At 45.5% G+C, this 24319-nt stretch overlaps 1 protein-coding gene across 6 annotated transcripts in view; it reads left to right on the forward strand.

Annotated features, from left to right (window-relative positions):
- The window catches only part of TMTC4 (transmembrane O-mannosyltransferase targeting cadherins 4), a 71108-nt gene that overhangs the window by 24722 nt on the left and 22067 nt on the right, over positions 1-24319 (forward strand). For 5 of the 6 annotated variants that reach the window (XM_030922132.1, XM_030922130.1, XM_030922131.1 and 2 more), the window contains 9 exons: positions 6570-6670; positions 10805-10897; positions 11125-11289; positions 12081-12283; positions 13930-14101; positions 14491-14622; positions 23461-23540; positions 23719-23826; positions 23935-24076. In XM_030922132.1, coding sequence (XP_030777992.1) covers positions 6570-6670; positions 10805-10897; positions 11125-11289; positions 12081-12283; positions 13930-14101; positions 14491-14622; positions 23461-23540; positions 23719-23826; positions 23935-24076 — 1196 coding nt within the window. Of the gene's footprint in view, positions 1-6569; positions 6671-9979; positions 10154-10804; positions 10898-11124; positions 11290-12080; positions 12284-13929; positions 14102-14490; positions 14623-23460; positions 23541-23718; positions 23827-23934; positions 24077-24319 lie in introns of all 6 variants that reach the window. The other variant, XM_030922134.1, reaches the window with a different exon arrangement.

Consider the following 24319-nt stretch of genomic DNA (forward strand, 5'->3'; position numbering starts at 1 on the left):
AAAGAATGAGACCTTGTCTCAAAACAAAAAAAACACCAAAAATTGTCAAGTGACGAATCTGGTAGGGATTGGAGAAAGAGTTGGATTTAAATAGGCAAACTCATTTCGTATTTTCTGAGTTTTCAAGGACAGAGCTGGATACAAACAGCAGTGTCCACACTATGTCACCTGTGAGCTGGGTCTTTGATCGCATGGTCTAGACACTGCCATGCAATAGAAATACAACAGGAGCCATACACGGAATTGAAAACCTTGGGATAGCCACGTTTTAAAAAGAAACAGGTGAGATGGATTTTAATAATATATTTGATTTGCCTTGATATATCAAAATTATAATTTCAACGTGTAATCAGTGTAAAAATATGAAAATGTTCACATCTTTTTTTCATACTAAGCTTCCAAAACCGGGTGTGTATTCCACACTAATACATCCCACCTGGGTCTGGATACATTTTACGCACTCGTTAGCTGTAATTACTACTTTCTTGGACCGTGGCGGGTCTAGAATGTGGTGCTCACTCGGTTTATCTTTGACCATTGAGCTTTTGCCTTTGATCTGAAATTACCACAGTTTTGAGAAGTGATACTTAATATTTAATAATTGCTGGCCGGGCGCGGTGGCTCAAGCCTGTAATCCCAGCACTTTGGGAGGCCGAGACAGGTGGATCACGAGGTCAGGAGATCGAGACCATCCTGGCTAACACGGTGAAACCTCGTCTCTACTAAAAATACAAAAAAAACTAGCCGGGCGAGGTGGCGGGCGCCTGTAGTCCCAGCTACTCGCGAGGCTGAGGCAGGAGAATGGCGTGAACCCGGGAGGCGGAGCTTGCAGTGAGCTGAGATCCGGCCACTGCACTCCAGCCTGGGCGACAGAGCGAGACTCCGCCTCAAAAAAACAAAAAAAAAATTGCTGAGACTGAAGACACTTCTTCAGCAAAGAAACATTACCTTCATCTTTCATATCTTTTCATGCTGGGTGTGTTTGAAGCAAAATCGGAAGTCTAAGGAAAAACAGTAGGACTCTTCTGTCAGAATTGCAATAGAGGACGGGAGAGGTGGGGTTTAGAGTTTGAGAATGTGGTGAAATTATGAGGTGAGATTAGGGAGAAGGTTATCGGTAAACCTGAAGGCCGTGTTTTCTAGTTGTTATTCGTCTGTTTTCAACTAAGTCTCTGGTTTAGCCTTATAAGGAGAAAGCCATTTTAAATTCTAGATAAGAGGAATATCTAGAATTCTTATCTAGAGGAATTCTAGAGGAGCCCATCACTTTCCTGTCTGTGTCATAATTTAGCTTTGTGTTAATAGGGTGCTTTCAAGAGCCGTCTTTTGGGCATTTTTAATGAAGGAACTGGGAATGTTTTCCTTTTCAAAGGCCTCCCAGTCCATGGAGGAAAATTAATCTATGTTACAGTCAAGTAAAAATACAAGATAATTCCTTTTTTCTAGGCAGAAATGTAAAATCAAGGAACTTGCTTTTGAAATTAAGAACAGAGACTATTACACTGGGGAATGTATTATGTTTAGTTGAGAAGTACCAACACAGATTCTGAGAGTGAGAGAAGCTTACAAAAACCCAATTCAGGTAACGGGTTGGTGGGATGGGGTGGGGTGGAGAGTGTCCTTTCGGTTTCTAGTGAGCCATGGAGCTGAGCGCCTAGTCAACTTGAAAACAATGGATGGAGCCCAGCCATGGCACCATCTCCTCATGCTGGGTCTAGAGTGGCCAGCGGGGGCCCGGGGTCTCTTGCCCTGTTTATCTCTGGATGAGATCCCATGGTAATTAATCAGGTCATTTATAATTAAAGGTTTTGTTTGCAAATAAACTGCTAATAGGAGAAAATCCTAAAGGTAGTTTGACCCAGACTCAGGAAAATGTGTCATGGGAAGAGGGGCTGTACCCTGAGACTGAGTGGACAAAGGCCCCCATCTCTCATGACGTGGCGGAAGGCCTGGACTTCTCAGAGGCTCTGGCATGAACTTGTAAGCTGGACGCTGTGCTCTCCCCCTAAAGCTTGTGGCCCTTTCCCCAAATCATAGCCTAAAATAATTCATCAATCTGTTAGCTTTTGGGTTATTTTGGCTGTAATTTTTTTTAAAGCTTTAGTGCCTGCCAATACTTATCTGCCAGTGAGTGGTAGCAAATGCCCACATGAAACAATAAATCCGTAAGTGCTCAAGTTGGAATTGCGTGTAATTTGAAAGGGTTTTGTTGTTGTCCTGGCTCCTTATTGTGATCTTTTGGCATTAGATACATAGAAAGTAATTACTTTCTGCAAATAAAATGATCCTTACTTTGCTTGATGGATCTAAGTATACTCATGTGTAATGGTTTTCAGTGGAGGGAGCCTGGCTTCTGGGCTCCACACCTCCTGAACAACTTGGAGCAGCGCTGCCCAAGGGCACAGCTAAGACTGAAGTTTAGGGAGTCTGGCTTGGGCTCAGCATTTAGAATAATCTAACAACCCAGAGTTTAAAAATGAAACAGTTTGTGGTTTGAAAATTAATCCCCATCACTGAAGTTCCTCAAGTCAAGACCAGGTGGCCCCCTGCTGGAAGCATCTTGGAAGGGATTCCAGCATTTCCATCCTTGCAGGACAGATGATGCACAGCTTCTGAGAAGCAGTGTTGACCCCTGCGTTTCCATGATTTGTCGGGAGCTCAAAGCTTATTGCACCCCTTTTGATAGAGTAGATAGTCACTTCACTTACTGAACATGTACTGCCCTTCCAGAGTCAGTCAGGCCTGCTGATTCAGTCAGAATAATTTTTAGTTGCTCCTACGAGCCAGGCGTGGTGCCAGCCGTCCAGCCATGAGCAGGCTTACTCTCAAGGGGGTGCACCCTGCCTTTAGGGAGCACCAGAGCGACCTGGAAAGCTTGTTAAAGGCTGATTACTGGTTCCCATCCTCAATTTCTGATTCATCAGATCTCAGTGGGGCCTGAGTCTAACAAGATCCAGGTGCAGGTTCGTGAACCACATACCTGGGAGTAGCACTGGTGTAGGGCAGTGGTTCTCAACTGGGAGGGATTTCCTGCCCTCCCCACGCCCCTACTCACATCTGACAATATTTGTGATATTTTTGTTTGTCACCACAGAGGGGAGCTGGGGGAGGGGGGTGGTGCCACTAGCCTCTGATGGGTAGAAGCTGGGGGTACTGCTAAACACCCTGTGATGCACAGGGCAACCACCCTCCAAAAAAAGTAAGCAGCCCACATGTGATTAATGCCAAGGTGGAGAGAACCTCGACTCGGGAATGACAGAAAATCAAGTGCTGGCGATAAACTCCGTGAGGAATGTTTTGATAGACTGTGATCAGGGCAGTTTAGAGCACCACAGCTGGGCCTAACCTAATCTAGGGGGGCAGTCAGGGACATGGAGAGGTGAACAGGCTCACCTGCTCACAGGGGCAGTCAGGACATGGAGAGGTGAACGGGGCTCACCTGCTCACGGGGCAGTCAGGTGTGCATACAGCAGGGGTGTTTGCTCTTTTAACTGAGGAAGGAAACAAGTGAATTGCAGAGACCTGCCTGAGAGGACTGGGTTTGGCATTTCACAGCATAAGTGACATTTAACAGCTTTATTGATTAGGTAGGATTCTGCCAGGACCGTTCTGCCCCAAGGGAACTCAGTAAGCATACCCAGGTGAGAACCTGCAAGTGGGCAGTGGTGGTAGGCCTGGAGTGAGTGTGTGCTGGGAGGGGCTGGAGAGGGCCCGTGGTGGCCACTTCAGCAAGGCCTTTAAAGCCACAGTCAGAAGAGGAACCATTATCCTGAAGGCAAAAGAGATCATTGGAAGGCATAAAACAAGAATGTTCAGGCCGGGCTCAGTGGCTCATGCCTGTAATCCCAGCACTTTGGGAGGCCTAGGCAGATGGATCACAAGGTCAGGAGTTCGGGACCAGACTGGCCAACATGGTGAAACCCCATCTCTACTAAAAATACAAAAAATTAGCCAGGCATGGTAGTGTGCACCTGTAGTCCCAGCTACTCAGGAGGCTGAGGCAACAGAGTTTCTTGAACCTAGGAGGCAGAGGTTGCAGTGAGGTGAGATCGCGCCACTGCATTCCAGCCTGGGTGACAGGGCAATACTCCATCTCAAAAAAAAAAGAAAAAAGAATGTTCATTGTGTTTTATGCGACAATGGGATCTCAGTTAAGAGGCTTTCCTGTCGATCAGTTGGCCTTGTGAAAAGCTTTTAAGTGCCTCAACTATATTAGCCAAGTCAACTTTTTGTATAATAGCCATTCCATTTGTTTGTATTTTAAATCTAGAAATTTGATACACAGATTCCTCCCCCAGAAAGCTGAGAGGGCCAGACTCTCTGCTGCCACTGGAGCCTGTGTGGGAGTAAGGAGGCTGTCCTAGCAGCCCAGCCGTGTAGCTGGTCCTGCAAGCTGCAGGTGTTGGGCACATCAGGAGTTAGTCCTGCTCATGCTTTATTGAGAGCCAGGGGCCCAGCTGGGGACAGGCCTTCTCATCTTGACAGGGTTTCAACCCCAATGTAGAGCATTTGAGGTTAAGAGCACCTCCCAGCCGGGTGCAATGGCTCACGCCTGTAATCCCAATGCTTTGGGAGGCCGAGGTGGGCGGATTACGAGGTCAGGAGATCGAGATCATCCTGGCTAACATGGTGAAACCTTGTCTCCACTAAAAATACAAAAAATTAGCCAGGCGTGGTGGTGGGCGCCTGTAGTCCCAGCTACTCAGGAGGCTGAGGCAGGAAAATGGCGTGAACCCGGGAGGCAGAGCTTGCAGTGAGCCAAGATCCGGCCACTACACTCCAGCTTGGGCAACAGAGCGAGACTCTGTCTCAAAAAAAAAGAAGAGAAGAAAAAGAACGCCTCCCACCCCCAAACCAGAAAGCACTGGCTGTTTTTGGGACAGGAAGACCTTCCATCCTGGGGTGTTGCTGATTCTATCTCAAGTATTCACAAGTATTTTTCTATCCCTCCATGCAGGGTCTGCAGGACACACACAAACACTTGTTAATTTCCCAAGCAGGGAGTTTAATGAGCTCACGGTGTATTTTTTACACTATCCAGTTGTCTGGCAGATTTTGGCTGATCAGCCACCCCCTTGACTACTGCATCAAAGCCCCATTGGAAGTTGGATCTCCCTCTAAGCTGACCAGGTTTGACTAACCCAAGTGCCACAAACATTAATTAAATGATTTCTGTAGTCCCAGCATTATACCAAGTGATTTTTAACATGTTTAGTTTTTAACATAGTTTTTTAATACATGCACATGGTTAAGATAATGTAAAGAGTACTGAAGGTTATGTAATGAAAAGTAAGACTAAAAGTAAACTTTCTTCCTCCTCTACCCCAAATCTTCATTTTAGAACTTCTCAGAAACTAGTCAATTTCTTATGTGTTGTCATAGAGGTGTATTTTGCATTTGCAAGCATTCTTTATGAGTGTTTAGCAACAATGGCCGGGTGTTCCTATGTAATTTTTTCCTTTCAAATATATCCTGAGGTTGGTAACGTTGCCCCCACGTTATAGGTGAGTTCCTTGAGACCGTGAAAGTCACTTGCCCAGTGTCACACAGTGAGTGGCAGAGTTGGCATTCAGATGCTTACGTAGAGCCATAGGCATTCAGACCGGGAGTTCTAGTTGTAAGTGGAATTGAACCGAGTAATGCCAGGCGAGCTAACAATTGGATTCTCCGAGAAAGTTCGCTTTTGTCCCACCTGATACTGATGTCTTTTTTATATGTTGGCTTATTTATTTAGATAAAGAATGAGGGCTTCACAACAGAGAGGAGTATCCATGCAGCTTCCCTCTCCTCCCTTGCAGTTTAGTTCTGGCCCCCAAACTGCACACACTTAGGGACCAGCGGTGGTTACTCGAGCGGCCGCCCAGCCCAGCTTCTTACAGTGTTCACACGTCTGGGGATGTTTTGGCTTCTTATTGGTGCTCAAGCCCCCGTGCAGATTGGCAGCCCAGTCTGGTCTGTGTCTTTACCTGCCCCAGGTGCTAGATAGGTGCCAGCTCTGTCAGTGGCTGTGCACCCTTTGGTAGAGGTTGGAGCTGTTCCCCACAGGGAGCAGAGCAGATCCATTCTAAGCCACCTCCACCTGGTGTCCAGAGGGCCCGAACTCCTGTTCCAGGAGGAGTGGAGATTCCCAGAGGCTTTCCCTGCAGCTCCATCATGACAGCAGCAGTGACCACTGGGGGCATCTTGAAACCAGATGGACTGTTTGCAGTCTCAGTGGGAGTTCTCAAAAAGACTCATCAGAATGGTCTCACAGGTGATTGGTAGGTTGGGAAGAAGGTACCTGCTGCATGGGGACTCTGGCATGAGGTGTCTTTGTGGCCAGGGCTTCATGACGGTGCCTCCCAAAGGCCCTGGGCACCTCCTCGGGAGAGCCTTGAGAGGGGACATATGTACCATTTAGAAGGTATTGTCTAATGCACTCTTGCCCACAGAGAAGTGCTGTCTGAAGCCCAAACCCAGTTTTTAAGTTATGGTTGTTTAAGGTATTTGCTTAGAATTTTAGTTCCTGATGCTAAAAAACTGAGCTGCATTCCATGACTTTTGCACTGATCATTTCTCTTAATTGACAGGTAACAAGGAGGGAGCGTATTCTTCCACCTTCTGGGTGCTGCTGAGTATCTTTCTAGGAGCAGTGGCCATGCTGTGCAAAGAGCAAGGGATCACCGTGCTGGTGAGAGCCGCGAAATGGCCGGGGCCTGCTTTTTCTGTGTATCCTTTTCACTCCTATAAAGACATCTGGGGCTGGCCCTGCCTTTGTGGCATTTTCCACGCCTTCATCCCATTGCTGGCCTGAGGTGATAGACCTTTCTGGGCAAATGACTTTCGCTGTCACAATTCTGGCATTTCAGATGGAGAACTGACTGTCTTCCTTGACAGTCATGTGCAACTGGTGAGAAATGGTGAATAAGGAGCTCTCAGGGAGCCACGATGAGTCCTCTTGAGAGGCCCTATCGAAAAAGATAAAAGAATGGTTTGAGTTTTCTGGGATGCTCGTACATATTTCAGCAGTCCTAGATCACCGAGGACTGACCTCATCAATCGTTTTGATCTCAGGTCTAGAAAGGGCGGTGGATAGTTTAGTAATGAAGAAACAGGGTCGGGCGCCATGGCTCACGCTTGTAATCCCAGAACTTTGGGAGGCCGAAGCGGGCGGATCACCTGAGGTCAGGAGTTCGAGACCAGCCTGACCAACATGGAGAAACCCCATCTCTACTAAAAATACAAAATTAGCCAGGTGCGGTGGCGCATGCGTATAATCCCAGCTACTCAGGAGGCTGAGGCAGGAGAATCGCTTGAATCTGAGAGGCGGAGGTTGCGGTGAGCTGAGATCGTGCCATTGCACTCCAGCTTAGACAACAACAGCGAAACTCTGTCTCAGAAAAAAAAAAAGAGATGAAGGAACAAGAGTTTTGCAGCCACTCAAAGCCTCACATGCACACACATTCTGTCTCTCTTCTCGTCATTCCCCCACCGCCAGCGGTTACCGATGGTTATAGTTAATCACTACCCAAGTGCAACTTCAAGCAACGCTGGAACCAAAGTGGTCCATGGTCACAAATGTTTGACCTGAAATTAAAAGATTACTAACTAGTATTTAAAGGAGAATCTGTAATGCTGCTAATGTTTCTAGTGGGACTTTGTTCTCAGAAGACTCTTTTTATGCCAGATATGCTGGGTAATCACGTGTTTTAACTTCGAGCCTTGAAGTCTCTCTCTGTGTAATATGGTGCATACACTGTATTCTCTTGGGGTACGTTGTTTTCCTGGAGAGAACCTGTACCTCAGCTTCCACCGGCAGTCGAGGGGGTGGGGGAGAGGGCTCTCTGAAGCGGAAAGACATCTACCTTTCCAGTCTGATCTGGGTAGATGCTAGGATTAAAGACCCAGGAAAGGAGAAGTGTTGAAATCCATTTTTCTTTTTCTCCATTCTAACCAGTTTGCTGCTTTACATTATTAGAAGAAAATATAGAAATTAAGGTTGTGAACAGAGGTAGAAAAATGGAAAGATGTGGAATTTTTTCTCCTTTTTTTTTTTTTTTTCGAGACAGAGTCTCATTCTGTCACCCTGGCTGGAGGGTGGTGGCACGATTATAGCTCACTGCAGCCTCAACGATCGTCCCACCTCAGCCTCCCAAGTAGCTGGTACTGTAGGTGCGTGCCCCCACCCTGGCTAATTTTCTAAAATTTTTTTGTGGAGATGGGGTCTCCCTGTGTTGGCCAGGCTGGTCTCAAACTCCTAGCCTTGGGATTACAGGCATGAGCCATCGCACCTGGCCGAGTCGGGGGATTAGAATGATTATATAGAAATAGCTTGGAAAGGAAAGAACAATTAAATCTGTTTGGGGCTTGATACAAGTCAAGGCAAAAATCAGTGGCTGTATTAGGTTGTATCTATTAAGATTAAGCTAGCAAGGAGATGGTATAGGGAGAATTACCGTGAAAAGATACTTGAATTTCATGAGTTAATTTTCTTTAAATTTGCTCTAAAACAGTGTTTCTCAACCTTGGCACTATTAATGTTTTACAGCAGACACTTCTTTCTTGTGGGGACTATTCTGGGCTTTGTGGGATGTTTAGCGGCATCCCTGGCCTCTACCTACTAGGTGCCAGTGGAACCTCTCAGTTGTGACAACCTAAAATGTCTCCAGACAGTGCCAGACACTCCCTGGGGGGTACAACCCTCCCTGAGAACCACTGGTTTTAGAACCTTTCCCTAATATGAAGTGTGGTTTGAGGACCAGAAGCATCAACAATATCTGGGAGCGTGTTGGGAATTCAGGATCCCAGGCCCCACCCCCTCCCCAGGCCTGCCAAGTCGGAATTTCCTTCCACAAGGTCCTCAGGAGGCTCCTCTGTGCAGTATTTTATTTTATTTTATTTTTTATTTTTATTTTTATTCGAGACAGGGTTCTCTCTTGTCACTCTGGCCGGAGTGCAGTGGCGCAATCTCAGCTCACTGCAACCTCCGCCTCCCAGGTTCAAGCGATTCTCCTGCCTCAGCCTCCTGAGTAGCTGGGATTACAGGCATGTGCCACCACGCCTGGCTAATTTTTGTATTTTTGGTGGAGACGGGTTTTTACCATGTTGGCCAGGCTGGTCTCAAACTCCTGACCTCAGGTGATCCACCCACCTCAGCCTCCCGAAGTGCTGGGATTACAGGCGTGAGCTACTGCACCAGTCTTCCTCTGTGCCATTTTTCAGGAGCAGGAGAGAAATCGGTTGAATTTACATGAATAAAGATACAGTGAAAGGTAGCTATTCTCAAAATTGGATTAAAATGGGGCCATTTTGATGAAGCATTTAAGAGGGAAGGGGGCAGTCTTGTGTTTGGCTCAGGCCTGTTCACCACATGACCCTGCCATCCCTTGGTAACTGTCCTGCAGCTCACAGGAAAACTGTGAGAAGACAATGGCTGCTACGCAGGGAGCATCTGCCTTCTAGAAAGTGGTTTTCAACCAGGCAGAAACCGTCTTCTGTGGCCCACTAAGATCATGTCTCACATGGGTGAATAAAATCAGGATTCTTTGAACTGATTAACCCAGCACTGGCCCATGTATCGGATAATTAGTGGCTCCCAGCATTTCCGGGAGAGGGTTAAGTAGGGATGTCATCCTTGCTCTGAAAACCACAAATTACCACTGACTTCTGATGATGTGTGATCTCCTTTGCTGCAAAGAAGATCATATTAAAGAGACCCAAGTCATTTAGGGGCAGCTCTAACTATATCCACTGAGTATGTGCAGACCACTTTATCCAGATTGAGCAGGGAGTTCTGTCGATGACGTTGCCTGCAGCAGTGACATTTGTAGAAAGTCCATTGCAGGAGAGAGAATAGAATCCAAGGCCCATCTCTCCTTTCGCCTGTAACTACAGGTTTAATTTTACCTGCTAGAAGGTAACTATCGTGGAGCAATTGGAAACTGTTAACATAGGTGGACGGCTAATTGAAGTTGTTGTTCCCCTCATGGGTCATGGGCAGAGCTGTAAATGGATAGAGGTGGCCATCCTCCACACCACGGCCCCACCTGGCAAAGGCCTGCTCTCATCAATGTGTGGTGTCCAAAGTCACCTTGGGCATCTCCATTCTAGCCAGCTGGAAGGGGAAACCATGTGGAAGTGTGTGCCCAAGTTTTACAACCACACCTCCAAAATGGTACATGTCACTTCTCCCACTACAAGGCTAGAACTCAGCCCTGCGACCTAGCTTAACTGTAGGGGAGGCTGGGAGATGTCATCTACCTGTAACCCAGCGAGAAAACTACCAGACAACTAGATTTCTGCACAAGAGATCTCTAGAGCTCCATCACAGCTTACATGTATGTTCATCCCATTTATAAAGAGGCCAAAGTCCACTGGCACGTAAGGTTCACTTACGTGGCTGGGTTTTTGAGGTTGATGGCTGCCTTTATCTTCCAGTATGATTACTGCCCAGGAAAACAGTCTGTTGCATGAACTAAAGGACTGTTTTATAGTGACCAAAAAAAGCGGGGGGGAGGGATCTCTTGAGGGCTTTTCCTAGGAATCCCAAATTTCTAGTTATCCTGAATCTTGCAGAACTCCTACACGTAAACTATGAAATCATTACTATCAGGGGCTTAGTAAATAATAAATATGATCTATTACCTTGAGCTAACTTCATAGAAACGGAGGAGGGCTGTTTTGTGTTTTTTTAGAGAGCTGCAGAGGTCTTCCGTGATTCTCTCTGTGTTCCTTGTCTAGATGGAGTAATGAAATTGTGAAGTCTAATTGCTGCCTAACAGAGCCACGCTCTCCCGTGGCTGATTGTCTTGCTTTGCTTTCTTAGGGTTTGAATGCAGTATTTGACATCTTGGTGATAGGCAAATTCAATGTTCTGGAAATTGTCCAGAAGGTACTACATAAGGACAAGTCATTAGAGGTGAGTCTGCACTTTTATCTCCAGCCCAGACATGGAAAATGTCAAGTACCTGCTGATTTAAAATGCCATTTTCAAATATTCCTTGTGATTCTGAATTCTGCAATAACCAACCTTTTAAAGCACAGTGTTGAAGTAGTTCAGGCAGAATTGCTGCACATCTGTACCTGGCTCAGCCACACTTTTATTTGAAAATCAGCCACCTCTGGGGCTTTGCGGTGTCCTTGCAGAGTCTCGGCATGCTCAGGAACGGGGGCCTCCTCTTCAGAATGACCCTGCTCACCTCCGGAGGGGCTGGGGTGCTCTATGTGCGCTGGACGATCATGGGCACGGGCCCGCCGGCCTTCACTGAGGTGGACAACCCGGCGTCCTTTGCTGACAGCATGCTGGTGAGGGTGAGTTCTGAGCCTGCCACTCCCTGGACTGTTTTCTTCCCCCACCAGATTCCCAGATCGCTCACCCCCCTCCTCATCTCACTCCCCTCCATGCCAACAGAATCCCCAATACACGGGCCACCTCCATGTTTGTTTGCGATCACTGAAGATGTTCTGGGATGAAAGCAGGTCTTCCTGAGGGGGTCGAAAGGGCGTGCGGAAGCCCTTTGCATTTCTGTTCTAGCGAGGAGTGAAGAGGATGGTTCCTTCTCACATAAGGGTCCTTGCCAGTCCCGTGAAAGGGCTCCCTAACCCTGTGGCTGGGTTAAGACTAAATATAACCTTCTTGGTATCTTTAGAAGACTAGTGGTATAAGACTATTCTTTTAGATTTGCCTTTTTTCTAAAGGCAGGAGTATCAAGCCACAAATTCTTAGCTGTGCATTTCATAGAGACCAAAATCAAGAGAACAACCATCGAACCCTGTTGTGTTATTGGGTACATAGGTGACCCTGCGGCCTCAGATTTCAGAGTCATGGGCTTCCGGCAGCAAATAGATCATAGCTTGGCCAGAAATATAATGAATGTATTACATAGTCTGGTGGCTTTGCCATATTTTTATATATCAAAATCTGAATGCATTTAACACATTACAGACTACAGCCTGTATTACAACTTGTAATACAAGTTGGCAACATTTTAGTTGATACAACTGCTTTCATTGAACAGAAGCATATGAGTGAAGTTAGTGCATATATATATGTTTTTTAAGTTCAGTATCAAATAAATGTTTGTTTTCCTTTTGACCGACAGGCCATAAACTACAATTACTACTATTCATTGAATGCCTGGCTGCTGCTGTGTCCCTGGTGGCTGTGTTTTGATTGGTCAATGGGCTGCATCCCCCTCATTAAATCCGTCAGTGACTGGAGGGTAATTGCACTTGCAGCACTCTGGTTCTGCCTAATTGGCCTAATATGCCAAGCCCTGTGCTCTGAAGACGGCCACAAGAGAAGGTAAGAGGCAGCACTGAATCTTAAGTTCCACGGTGGTTGAGTCAGAAGTGTTTTGTGAAATCCTGCGCTGATCATTTTAACGATTTTGTGGAAGTCACATCTCAGGACATTTGTTTCAAATGCATATTTATGGCTAGGATGAGTTCCATCCATTCGGAATCCATGGCTGGCTTCCGGGGGTGGGGAGCGAGGCTGGAAGAGGGGCTACGGATGACTGCTTCATCCCTCTCTCCCCCTTTCCCCAGGAAGTAGCATTTTGCGATCCTTTTCGCCATAGGTGGTAAAGAGTAATTTACGGTCAGAACAGAGAGTGTAATTGATGTGTGTTGTGCCCATTATTGCACAATTCTTCCTTAAAACACCCCAGTGAACGCTGCCGTGATTCCTTCTGTTGTTGCTGGGGACAAAACAAGCCACTGCCCCAAAGAGACTGTTCTTTCTTGATGGGGAAAAAAAAAAGTTATTGAGAAAATAATTGGGGAAAACAAATGTGTTTCATGAAAAAGAAAACTGTTAAGGTGATTTCTTTTAAGCCTTAAGTGTTTATGGAATTAGTAATTTCTCAAAATAAATTAAGTTTTACGTTTACCTGTGTCTTAAATCGGTTGGTAATTCTAAAGAGCCACAAACTTTCGTCCCCGTTCCCTTATCCACAGGAAATGGGATTTTTAAAGAAATACTGTAGCCACGGGGCCCAGGAAGGAGCCACCAAAATTGACCTAGAGTCTTAATTCATCCTCTCGCATCATAGGGGACATTGGGAATGATCAAGTGGTTCTAGAAGTGTTTCAGTGCTCAGCTTCGTATCTCCCTGACTGAAATTTATGGTGATGTAGCAACCAAAAAATGGTCTTTGTTTATTTCAGATTTCATAAACTTTAAACTGCTTAAGTGTTACTATTTTCATTACATTTTGGAGGAAAGTTTTTCCCCCATGAAAACTGATTGGGACAATTTTTTAATTAATTGAGACCTATAGTGTCCACTGAACTGTTCAGTACCTAAACGGGTTGAGGCATAGTAAGGAGTAGGGGAATTAATAAGGCCTCAGAGGCCGGGCACGGTGGCTCAAGCCTGTAATCCCAGCACTTTGGGAGGCCGAGACGGGCGGATCACAAGCTCAGGAGATCGAGACCATCCTGGCTAATACGGTGAAACCCCGTCTCTACTAAAAGATACAAAAAACTAGCCGGGCGAGGTGGCGGGCGCCTGTAGTCCCAGCTACTCCGGAGGCTGAGGCAGGAGAATGGCGTGAACCCGGGAGGCGGAGCTTGCAGTGAGCTGAGATCCGGCCACTGCACTCCAGCCTGGGAGACAGAGCCAGACTCTGTCTCAAAAAAAAAAAAAAAAAAAAAAAATCCTCAGAAATGTGGTCATTCTAACTTTCTCCATACGAATTGTATAGCTTTTAAGTTTTACCCTTAGACTCGCTGTGAAGTGCCTGAGGAATATTTTTATGCCTTATCCACGTGCTGCCACATGCTAAACTCTCTCTACGGATGATATCCTTTGGCTGACAACAATATCTTTTCTCTGTTGATGCCATGGAAAAGAAAAGGTCTTTAGCATTAATTTAATGTGGAGTAGGACGTTTTTCTTGAGAAGTCTGGAAATAGCCATTTATTTAAATACTTTTCATCATCCAGGATCCTTACTCTGGGCCTGGGATTTCTCGTTATCCCATTTCTCCCCGCGAGTAACCTGTTCTTCCGAGTGGGCTTCGTGGTCGCGGAGCGAGTCCTCTACCTCCCCAGCGTTGGGTACTGTGTGCTGCTGACTTTTGGATTTGGAGCCCTGAGCAAACATACCAAGAAAAAGGTATCAGCCGCCGGGCACGGTGGCTCACGCCTGTAATCCTAGTACTTTGGGAGGCCAAGGCGGTGGATCATGAGGTCAAGAAATTGAGACCATCCTGGCCAACATGGGGAAACCCTGTCTCTACTAGAAATCCAAAAAATTAGCCAGGCATGGTGGGGGGCGCCTATAGTCCCAGCTACTCCGGAGGCTGAGGCAGGAGAATGGCGTGAACCCAGGAGGTGGAGCTTGCAGTGAGCCGAGATCGCGCCACTGCACTCCAGCCTGGGCGACAGAGCGAGACTCCGTCTCAAAAAAAAAAAAAAGTGTCAACCGAGAGTGGTGCTGATTGATGAACAAAACGACCAGACGCATCTCACTGGTGACATTTACCATGTCTCTCTGTTCTTAAGAAACTCATTGCTGCTGTCGTGCTGGGGATCTTATTCATCAACATGCTGAGATGCGTGGTGCGCAGCGGCGAGTGGCGGAGTGAAGAACAGCTTTTCAGAAGCGCTCTGTCTGTGTGTCCCCTCAATGCCAAGGTACCTAGCTGCCAGATTTCTTTTAAAGAGACCTTACTAGGATATCTGTTAAGTTCTTGGGCTGAATAAGAACATTTCCTGTCGCACAGTATTTAATGTAAGCATGACCGAATACTTGGGTTTTTCTTTGTTGTGTGTGTGTTTTTTTAATGATTTTGATAAGATTCATTAAAATTCCACTCAGCCAAAATTGAAAAGAAATCATTTAAAAGCAGACAATATCAATGAAACAGATGACTCTACTGAGGTCTTACTCATCTTCCAGATGAGCTACTCACCCTTTGAAGTAGCTTCAGGGGAGGTGACATTGCGTATTCAGACTGAGGGAGGCCACGGCATAGGTTCTGACGTCTGGAGCACACTTTTCCAAAGCCTCTCTCTAGTGATAGCATTAACTAGCCTCCTCCAAGCTATAATTTAAAGGGGTAGTAATACCTACAAATTGGCAATAGTTTGGTTCAGGAAGTTTAAATTATGCTATGCGCACATTTATGTCACCTTTGGGTCCCCTGCTTGTGATTTTTTGGGGGTCAGATTAGGTAAACATAAATGTACATACAGTCATGTACCATGTAACAACGTTTCAGTGAGCAGACCGCATATAGCATATATATGACCGTGGTCCCATAAAATTATACCTTTTTTTTTTTTTTTTTTTTTTGAGACTGGGTCTTACTCTGTCACTCAGGCTGGAGTCCAGTGGTGTGATCTTGGCTCACTGCAGCCTCCACCTCCCAGGTTCAAGGGTTTCTTCTGCCTCAGCCTCCTGAGTAGCTAGATTACAGGTGCCTGCTACCACACCCAGCTAATTTTTGTATTTTTAGTAGAGACAGGGTTTCACTGTGTTGGCCGAGCTGGTCTTGAACTTCTGACCTCAAGTGATCCACCCACTTTAGCCTCCCAAACGCTGCGTGAGCCACTGCCCCGACCAATATTTTTACTGCCTCTTTTCTGTGTTTAGATACACAAATCCTTACCACTGTGTTACCACTGCCTCCGGCACTCAGTACAGTCACACGCTACGCAGGTTTCTGGCCTAGGAGCAGCAGGCTAGACCGCACATAGCCTAGGTGTATAGTAGGCTGTATCATCTAGGGTTGTGTAAGTACACTCTTTGATGTTCAAACAATGACAGATCACCTGACAATGCATTTCTCAGAATGTATCCTTGTTGTCATTAAGTAATGCGTGACTGTACTCTAAAATTGGCAATGTTTTTGGTTGAAGCAATCTGGTAGGAATTTTTTCACTTGTATTCTTGATGAATCCAAGCTCTTCACTTGACTAGCTGGTGCCTCTTTGGGCAAAACTATACTTTTTAAAACTTTCCATGCCCTTTTCTATCAGAATTGGATAATACCCATCTGCTGGGTTTGTTGTTAGGGCTGAATGAACTAAAATGCCTTCACACGGAGGCCAGCACATAGTAGGTGCTCAGAAAGTGTTAGTTTTTTTTTTTTTTCCTCTGAGACGGAGTCTCGCTCTGTCACCCAGGCTGGAGTGCAGTGGTGTGATCTCAGCTCACTGCAACCTCTGCCCCGGGTTCAAGCGATTCTCCTGCCTCAGCCTCCCGAGTAGCTGAGACTACAGGCGTGCGCCACCATGCCTGGCTAATTTTTGTATTTTTAGTAGAGATGGGGTTTCACTATGTTAGCCAGGCTGGTCTCAAACTCCTGACCTCGTGATTCACCCAGCCTCGGCCTCCCAAAGTGCTGGGATTATAGGCATGAGCCACCACGTCCAGCCAAGTGTTAGCTTTTGTAGGCTCATTTCAGTTTGGGTTTTGCATTATGTTGAGTAGAATGCTATTTGCTCAAAATGGGGGCCAAGGGAGTTAGGTTAGAAGAATTTCCTGTTAGTATAGATTATTATCATTAAATAATGATTCATTCTGTCTTAGGTCCTCAGAATAACAGCTGCCTAGATTACTTAAATGCAGTCCTTCTGGGTGGAGACGGGGCGCTCTCTGGATCTGTTTCATGTGTATGTTCCATATTTAAGGGAAAGAATGATTTCAGACAAAATTATGTAAACAAAACTAATGAATAGTTGACATCTTATTATGAACCTTAAGTAAAGAATAATATATAAGAGATACTGGTTTCTTATCTTTTTCTTAGATTAAAACCTCTCGTTCATATTTTACAGTTAAGGGACTTAGATAAAATAATGAATTACTTTCAGCTCTTATCTTTAGTTTGATTTGCTGACCTATCACTTTATGCTACCAAAAATAAATTGCCTGTGGTTTAATTTCATAAACATTAATAGATTTGCTTTATTTTTCCTTTACTGTTTGAATCATAGTAATTGCCTCTTCTGTTTGTGGAGTTCCTCATCACAAGGAGTTCAGATTTCTTTACAAAGGCTCTATAATTCATCTCTATGATCCTGTCACTCAGCTTTTTAGAGAGAGAGGGTATTATTTTCTCTGTTTTCCCAGATGAGAGAAACTGAGGCATAGCAAGGTTAAACTGACATTATCTAGGTTAGTAATGTAGGTGGCTCGAGAGATACCTGGTATGCTGATGTGCCCAGGTGCCTCTAGTAAATAAGGGAGATGGAACACAGGTGATGTCCAAACCCAAAAATCTGCCCAGGAAGTGATTTCATATGTGACAGGCTAGAAAACACAGGGCGTGCACTTGTGGGCATGCATGTAAGTATTAGGAGAAAGAGAGTAAGAGTGAGAGTGAGAGAGAGAGAGAATGTGGTTTCTTCTTCTTAATTTAAGGAATACATATAAGACCTCATCTTCAAAATGGACCCAGTGGTAATAGACCTTTCTCAAGAACGTTTTTCAATGATACTATTCAATATAAGCAAGATCGAGATTTTTAGGGGTTTCTTTTTAACTTGAAGTGTCATAAAATTATCTTTACTTCTTCTTTTTTTTTTTTTTTTTTTTTTGAAAAAATCTAAGTTAATTTCAGGAAAGAAATCTCAGGAAGACACTGGTTTCCTTCAGTCCCATTATTATAGGGGACATATTTTCTGTACTGGTTTCATTTGCTATCTATTGAATATAAAGTAAGAAATTGGCAACTGGCTCTAGTTTAGGGCCAGATGTATGAGTTAAGACTCATCTTTTTTGAGAGATTGCAATGTCAGTGTAGGTAGTGCGGGTGCCTGGTCTGCATGTAAATTACCCACAGTGCCTTGCATATGGTAGACACTCAATATTAGTTATTGAATCAAGCCAAATGGAAATTGAATTCACTGAGACTGCTATGGATGAGATACCAAGTATACTTACAATCATTTTTATAGTTTTTAAGGCTTAAAAGTATGTCACACTATCAACTCTGTGATATGATTCTATAATAAATTCTTTTAACAATGAAACAGATCATATGCCACAATGAGGTATTTTCTTAAGGAGTAAGTGACCCAGGATGCTATAGGATTTTTGTGTTTTCAAAACATTTTAAGTTTAACATTAGATGTTGCCAGAATATTTATAACAAATCAGCCCTGGTATTAAAGGCGCCTTTCATAACCAATACTCTTACTTTCTTGCGTTTACATGTCACTGGGTTGTAATGGTTGTTTCATCTTCACCTTCTCCTGTGCTAGTTCATTGCCTCAGCATGTGCATCACAAATGCTAGGGGAAGGTTGAAGAATCAATAAGCTTTTCCAATCATTTGTATTTCAGGGAAACAAAAGTCACACATTCTCTAAACACTATTTTAAGTGACCTGGTTGTGAGATTTTTGTTCTGTTTTGTTTTGTTTTGCAATCTAGGCAGCTATTTTTTATTCAAAGAATTCCCTCTTTGGGAGGCCGAGGCGGGCGGATCACAAGGTCAGGAGATCGAGACCATCCTGGCTAACACCGTGAAACCCCGTCTCTACTAAAAAATACAAAAAACTAGCCAGGCGAGGTGGCGGGTGCCTGTAGTCCCAGCTACTCGGGAGGCTGAGGCAGGAGAATGGCGTGAACCCAGGAGGCGGAGCTTGCAGTGAGCTGAGATCTGGCCAGTGCACTCCAGCTTGGGTGACAGAGTGAGACTCCGTCTCAAAAAAAAAAAAAAAAAAAAAAAAGAATTCCCTCTACCTAACCCATAGGATAAAGCTGGCCTCTGGGTAAACCTGTTTACCAGTTCTTAGGGATGGCCTGCCTTCTAAGGCTGTATCAGATTTTTAACTAGTTCCTGTTCCAGAGTCCCACGTCCTTCTCCCTTGATCTTCTGGTCTCTGGCATTCTGAGTGTCTAACAGAACACTGTCTATACTGCAGAGGGCGGTTGAACTCTTTGTCTGGGCTTTTTATTGAGAAAACAGAATTTGCCTGGAACAAAGGGAAACAGCAGGAGCTTGGGGCGGAAGAGGCGGGCATCGTGTTGATGTCTGAATAGAAGCTATATTTGTATTCTGAGGACCACAAAGACATCACTGGCAGATTGGATTATCTGACCCTAGGTTCTTTTGTGCATAGGAGAGGAGGTAAAGTCGCATGTCCAAGCTGGGTTGGGGAAAGCTCAAATTCTAATCATGTAGAGCACTTTTCTCAGCACACACTTGGGCGATAGCATTAACTGAGCCTCCTCCAGGATACAGTTTAAGGACGGAAATGCCTGTGAATGGACAGTAATTTGATGCAGAAAGTTTAAATTCTACTGTGTAGTGCACACATTTTTATCACCTGCGATTTCTCTGCTTGTGAGTCCTTTCATCAGAGTGGTTGAACATAAATCTACGTGCTTTTACATTGGCAGTCAAGAAAACCTGTTAATAGGCACTGCTGCATACTCTTCCAGAAATCGACGTGTTGGAGGCAGTGCTGTAACTGTAGGTTAAGATGGATAAGGCAGGATGTGCTTGTGTTTCGGGGGTCATTTGGAAGTCGTGTTCCGACATGTTACTTGAATGTGTTTAAACCACTTCTGTATTTCGAGATTTTATTAGTCTTCTCAGGCTGCTATAAACACACACACACACACACACACACACACACACACACACACACACAGAGATTGGGTGGCTTAGACCACAGCTTATTTTCTCACCGTTGTAAATGCTGGAATTGGCAGATCAAAGTGTCAGCAGGGTTGGTTGCTTGTGAGGCCTCTCCTTGGCTTGCAGACGGTGCCTTCCCCTGTGTCCTCACGTGGTTTGTCTTCTGTGCACACACATCTCTGGTGTTTGTGTCCATATTTCCTCTTCCTGTAAGGACGCCATTCAGACTGGATTGGGGTCATATGGATGGGGGCCCAACCATATGACCTCATTTGACCTTACTTACCTCTTTAAAGACCCTACCTCCAAATACATTTTCATTCTGGGGTACTGAGGGTTGAATGTGAACTTTGGGGGACAATACCATATAAAAAGAAATGTGATTTTACTTAGGAGGAAGGCCAGTGGTATGAATGAATGGATCTAGAAAGTTCCTCGAGCAGTCACCCTCATCTTCCCCCAGCACTGTAATCAATGTGTATTATCTAGTGGGAAGAAACACAGGCTTCAGAGCCTGGTTCCAGTCCAACTTCATAGCCCTAGATGAGATGCTGAACGGCCCCAAAGCAGTTTATCAACTCAGAAGAGAGGGTCACAGCAGCCACGGCCTTGAGCCACCGTGAGGAGAGACTGCGATCACGCAGCACGCAACACCGCACCCGGCTGGTGGGTGGCACTCGAGGCGTGCCAGCTACACACCATCTTACCATTCACCGTGACTGTTGTTAGCAGCACTCACACTTCATGCTTCTGATTGAGTGAGTTTCTATAGCATCACCTCCTCTTGACTTGCTACTCCCTTTGTATTGTAAAGTCCCAAAAGGAGCTTTTGGTCATCAACAAATGCTTTTTATTTTTATTTTTATTTTGTGTGTGTGTGTGTGTGTGTGTGAGAGAGAGAGAGACAGAGTCTTACTCTGTCACCCTGGCTGAAGTGCAGTGGCATGCTCTCGCCTCACTGCAACCTCCATCTCCTGGGTTCAAGCAGTTCTCCTGTCTCACACTCCTGAGTAGCTGAGATCATAGGCATGCACCACCACGCCCAGCTAATTTTTGTATTTTTAGTAGAGATGGGGTTTCACCATGTTGGACGTGCTGGTCTCGAACTCCTGACCTCAGGTGATCCAGCCACCTTGCCTCCTAGAGTACTAGGATTACAGGCATGAGCCGCTGCGCCCAGCCAACAAATTCTTTTTCTTGTAGTCTTCTTGAGCTTGTGTCATCTTGCTGCCCTGGGCTTAGTTCAGGTCCCTACTTTTTTCTTTTGTCATTTATTCTAAGCCCACATATAGTTGAGAAACTACCAGACGTTGGCTTCCCTGATGCCCTCATTCCAAGGTGACCTGAGAATTCCTAGTAACTTGGCAGCTGGGAGCCTCGTTCCATCCAGCCTACTTCACCCCCTCTTCAATCATTGAAAATCCTTTCCTCATTCTCTCTTTTTCTTTAATGGAGGTAAAATTCCTATAACATAAAATTATCCATGTTAGTACCTCAAAAAATTAAACACAGAATTCTGTTATCCAACAATTCCATTTCCAGGCAAATACCCAGAAGGACCGAAAGCAGAGACTCAGAGAGATATTTGTACACCCATGTTCATAGCAGCTTTATTCACAACAGCTAAAAAGTAGAAGCCTCCCAGGGTGTCCATCCAGGGACAAATGGACAAACAGAATGTGGTGTACTCGTGCAAGAGAATATTATTCAGCCACAAAAGGCAGGAAATTCTGGCACAAGTGACACAAATGGACAAATCCTGTACAATTCCACTTACATGAGGTACATAGGAGTCAAATGCATAGAGATGGAAAATGAACGGAGGTTGCCAGGGTTCGGTGGAGGGGAGAATGGGTACAGAGTTTCAGATTTGCAAAATGAAAAGAACTTTGGAGATGGATGGTGACCGTGGACTTCCACGTCGGCCTATCCTGTCCCCCTAAACAAGCCTGATCGCCCATCACGTCTCTTGAAAGCCATCACACACATTCTGTCCTGAATGTTGGGAACCTACCGTTTGTTCTTGACACGCTTCCCTCTCTCCTATCAGTTGGTCACCAGTTTCTATGCTTTTTGCTTCCTCACTGTTCTTCAAACCCCTCCACAGATTCACCAGCACCCTAGTTCAGTATGCTGACCTCTCTCCTAGGACTGCAGCCACAGCCTCCCCGGAGGCCCTGACATCTGCTTCTCCCCCACTCACATCCCTTTCCCACCACGGGATTTGTTTCCTACGGACGTAAACCTGATGATGACCTCTGCCACCCCCGACCCGGCCTCCTGCTATGGGTGGAATTATGCCTCCCAAAAGCTACGCTCCAATCCTAACCCCTGGGACCTGGGAGTATAGTCTTTTTTGGGAATAGGGTTGTTGCAGATGTAATTAAGATGTCAGTTAAGATGAGGTCATCCAAGAGGATGATGGGCCCTTAATCTAGTGTGACTGGTGTCCTTTTAAGACAGGGAGACAGACAAGAGGTGAGATGGTCATGAAGACAGAGGCAGAGGTGGGAGCGAGGCATCTGCAAGCCAGAGATTACAGGCAAGCACCGTGAGACAGGAGAAAGGCAGGGAGCAGTCGCTCTCTCAGCCTGTGATGGGACCAGCCCTGCAAACACCGTGATCTCAGCCTCCAGCACTGTGAGAGAAGTGGGTTGTGTTAAGTCCCTCAGTGTGTGGTGCTTTGCTGCCGCAACCCTGGGGCACTCACACACTTACAGACCCCACCCCGCCCCAGCCTCGTGGCTCTGAGGACAACGACTGATCCAAGCCTGCCCTTGCTCGGGGTTCCCTGCGAGCACAGCTGCTCCTCCCAGGCTCTCCAGCCTGCATCCTTGCTCTGCGTGCTCCAGCCACACTGAGGCCTTTGCTCAGACCCTGTGAGAATAATACCAGAGACAGGGTGGCTTCAACAGCAGACACTCACTTCTCACAGTGCCAGAGGCTGGAAAGCCCACCATCAAGGTGCAGGCAGTTGGTTGTGTGGTGAGGGCCTGCCTCCTGGTTCACAGACGGTCTTCTCACTGTGTCCTCACGTGGCAGAAAGGGGGCACGGGAGCTCTCCAGGGCCTCTTTGACGAGGGCACTGATCCATTCATGGGCCTCCACTCTCATGACCCAGTCACCTCCCAGAGGCCCTGCTTCCCAACACCATCACATTAGGAGTCAGGATTTCCACATTTGGATTTGGGGAGTCCACAAACATTCTGCTTAGAACAGATACAGAGTAAAATGCTCGTGATGCTAGCTATAGAAGAAAGGTGTCATCCAAGAAAGGGCCATATTTGCTTAAATGGGTGGACAGAATCATGCTTTCTTCTACTCATGTCCACATGAGACTGGACTTTGTTATCTCAGCCCTAGTGGAGTGTGTAGGTGAGGGGGATTTGAGGTTTCGATGATAAAAACAAGCCAAGTGTGGTGGTGTGTACCTGTAGTCCCAGCCACTTGAGAGGCTGAGGCAAGAGAATCCCTGAATCCCAGGAGTTCAAGGCTGCAGTATGCTATAGTTGCACCTGTGAATAGCTACTGTACTCCAGCCTGGGCAACATAGCAAGACCCCATCTCTAAAAATCAAAAGGAAAATTTTAAAAAGCCCAGCTTTGTAGTTTTCTGGCTTTCTCTGGTGAGGTCGTTAGTTATTTCCCTTCTGTTGTGCTTTAGAGATGTACCATGCCTGTACCCCCTTTCTTCTGATCCTCTTACAGGGTTGGAGATAAAAGCACAAGCAACTCCTAACGTAGGGTTTTAGCTAAAGTTCTGGTGGGTGACTTTTTTCCTCATCCCTTTACCTTTTGTCTTCAGTTAGAAGATATGATGGGGTCCAGGCTCTGAACAAGAAGTCTGTCTGCTGATGGCCCAGTTATTCTCTGTCTGCAGGTTCACTACAACATTGGCAAAAACCTGGCTGATAAAGGCAACCAGACAGCTGCCATCAGATACTACCGGGAAGCTGTAAGGTATGGCGAGTATGTCTTACAGAGGAATTATGTACACAGATCGTTTTCACTTTCTGGTATGAAACACCCATTCCTTTAAAGACTCCAACTTTACAATATCTTTGCCAGTTCCTGAGAGTTTAGTAAAAACTTACACTGAGTATTTAATGGTCAGCTTGGTTTTTCTCTCAACTTCCAGATTAAATCCCAAGTATGTTCATGCCATGAATAATCTTGGAAATATCTTAAAAGAAAGGAATGAGCTACGGGAAGCTGAGGAGTTGCTGTCTTTGGCTGTTCGAATACAGTAAGCATTGTCTTTATAATTATGCTAGTGACAAAGAAAGAAGCTCCTGCATTCCGACATCTAAACCTTTTGTCTTCTTGTTTATCTTTGTGAAAACTGCTCCTCTAGGCCAGACTTTGCTGCTGCGTGGATGAATCTAGGCATAGTACAGAACAGCCTGAAACGGTTTGAAGCCGCAGAGCAAAGTTACCGGATGGCAATTAAACACAGAAGGAAATACCCAGATTGTTACTACAACCTCGGGCGTCTGGTAAGCTTGGGGTGCCATGCCTGCGGAAGGAAAGATGGGTTCTTTTTCTTATTTATAATAAAATGACATAGTGACACCCACCTACTCCATACATTTTATAAACTTCTTTCACTTGTTTTTATCTCATTGGAAGGTAGCTATGTGATTTCCTTATGAGTAATTTTTTAAAGCTCTCATTAGAGAGCGGTGCAGTGTGAATTAGTCAAGTTTAAGAGGTCACCCAGGCAAAAGGTTAAACCAAGG

This window comes from Rhinopithecus roxellana, chromosome 18, assembly GCF_007565055.1.
Source record: "Rhinopithecus roxellana isolate Shanxi Qingling chromosome 18, ASM756505v1, whole genome shotgun sequence".
NCBI lineage: Eukaryota > Metazoa > Chordata > Mammalia > Primates > Cercopithecidae > Rhinopithecus > Rhinopithecus roxellana.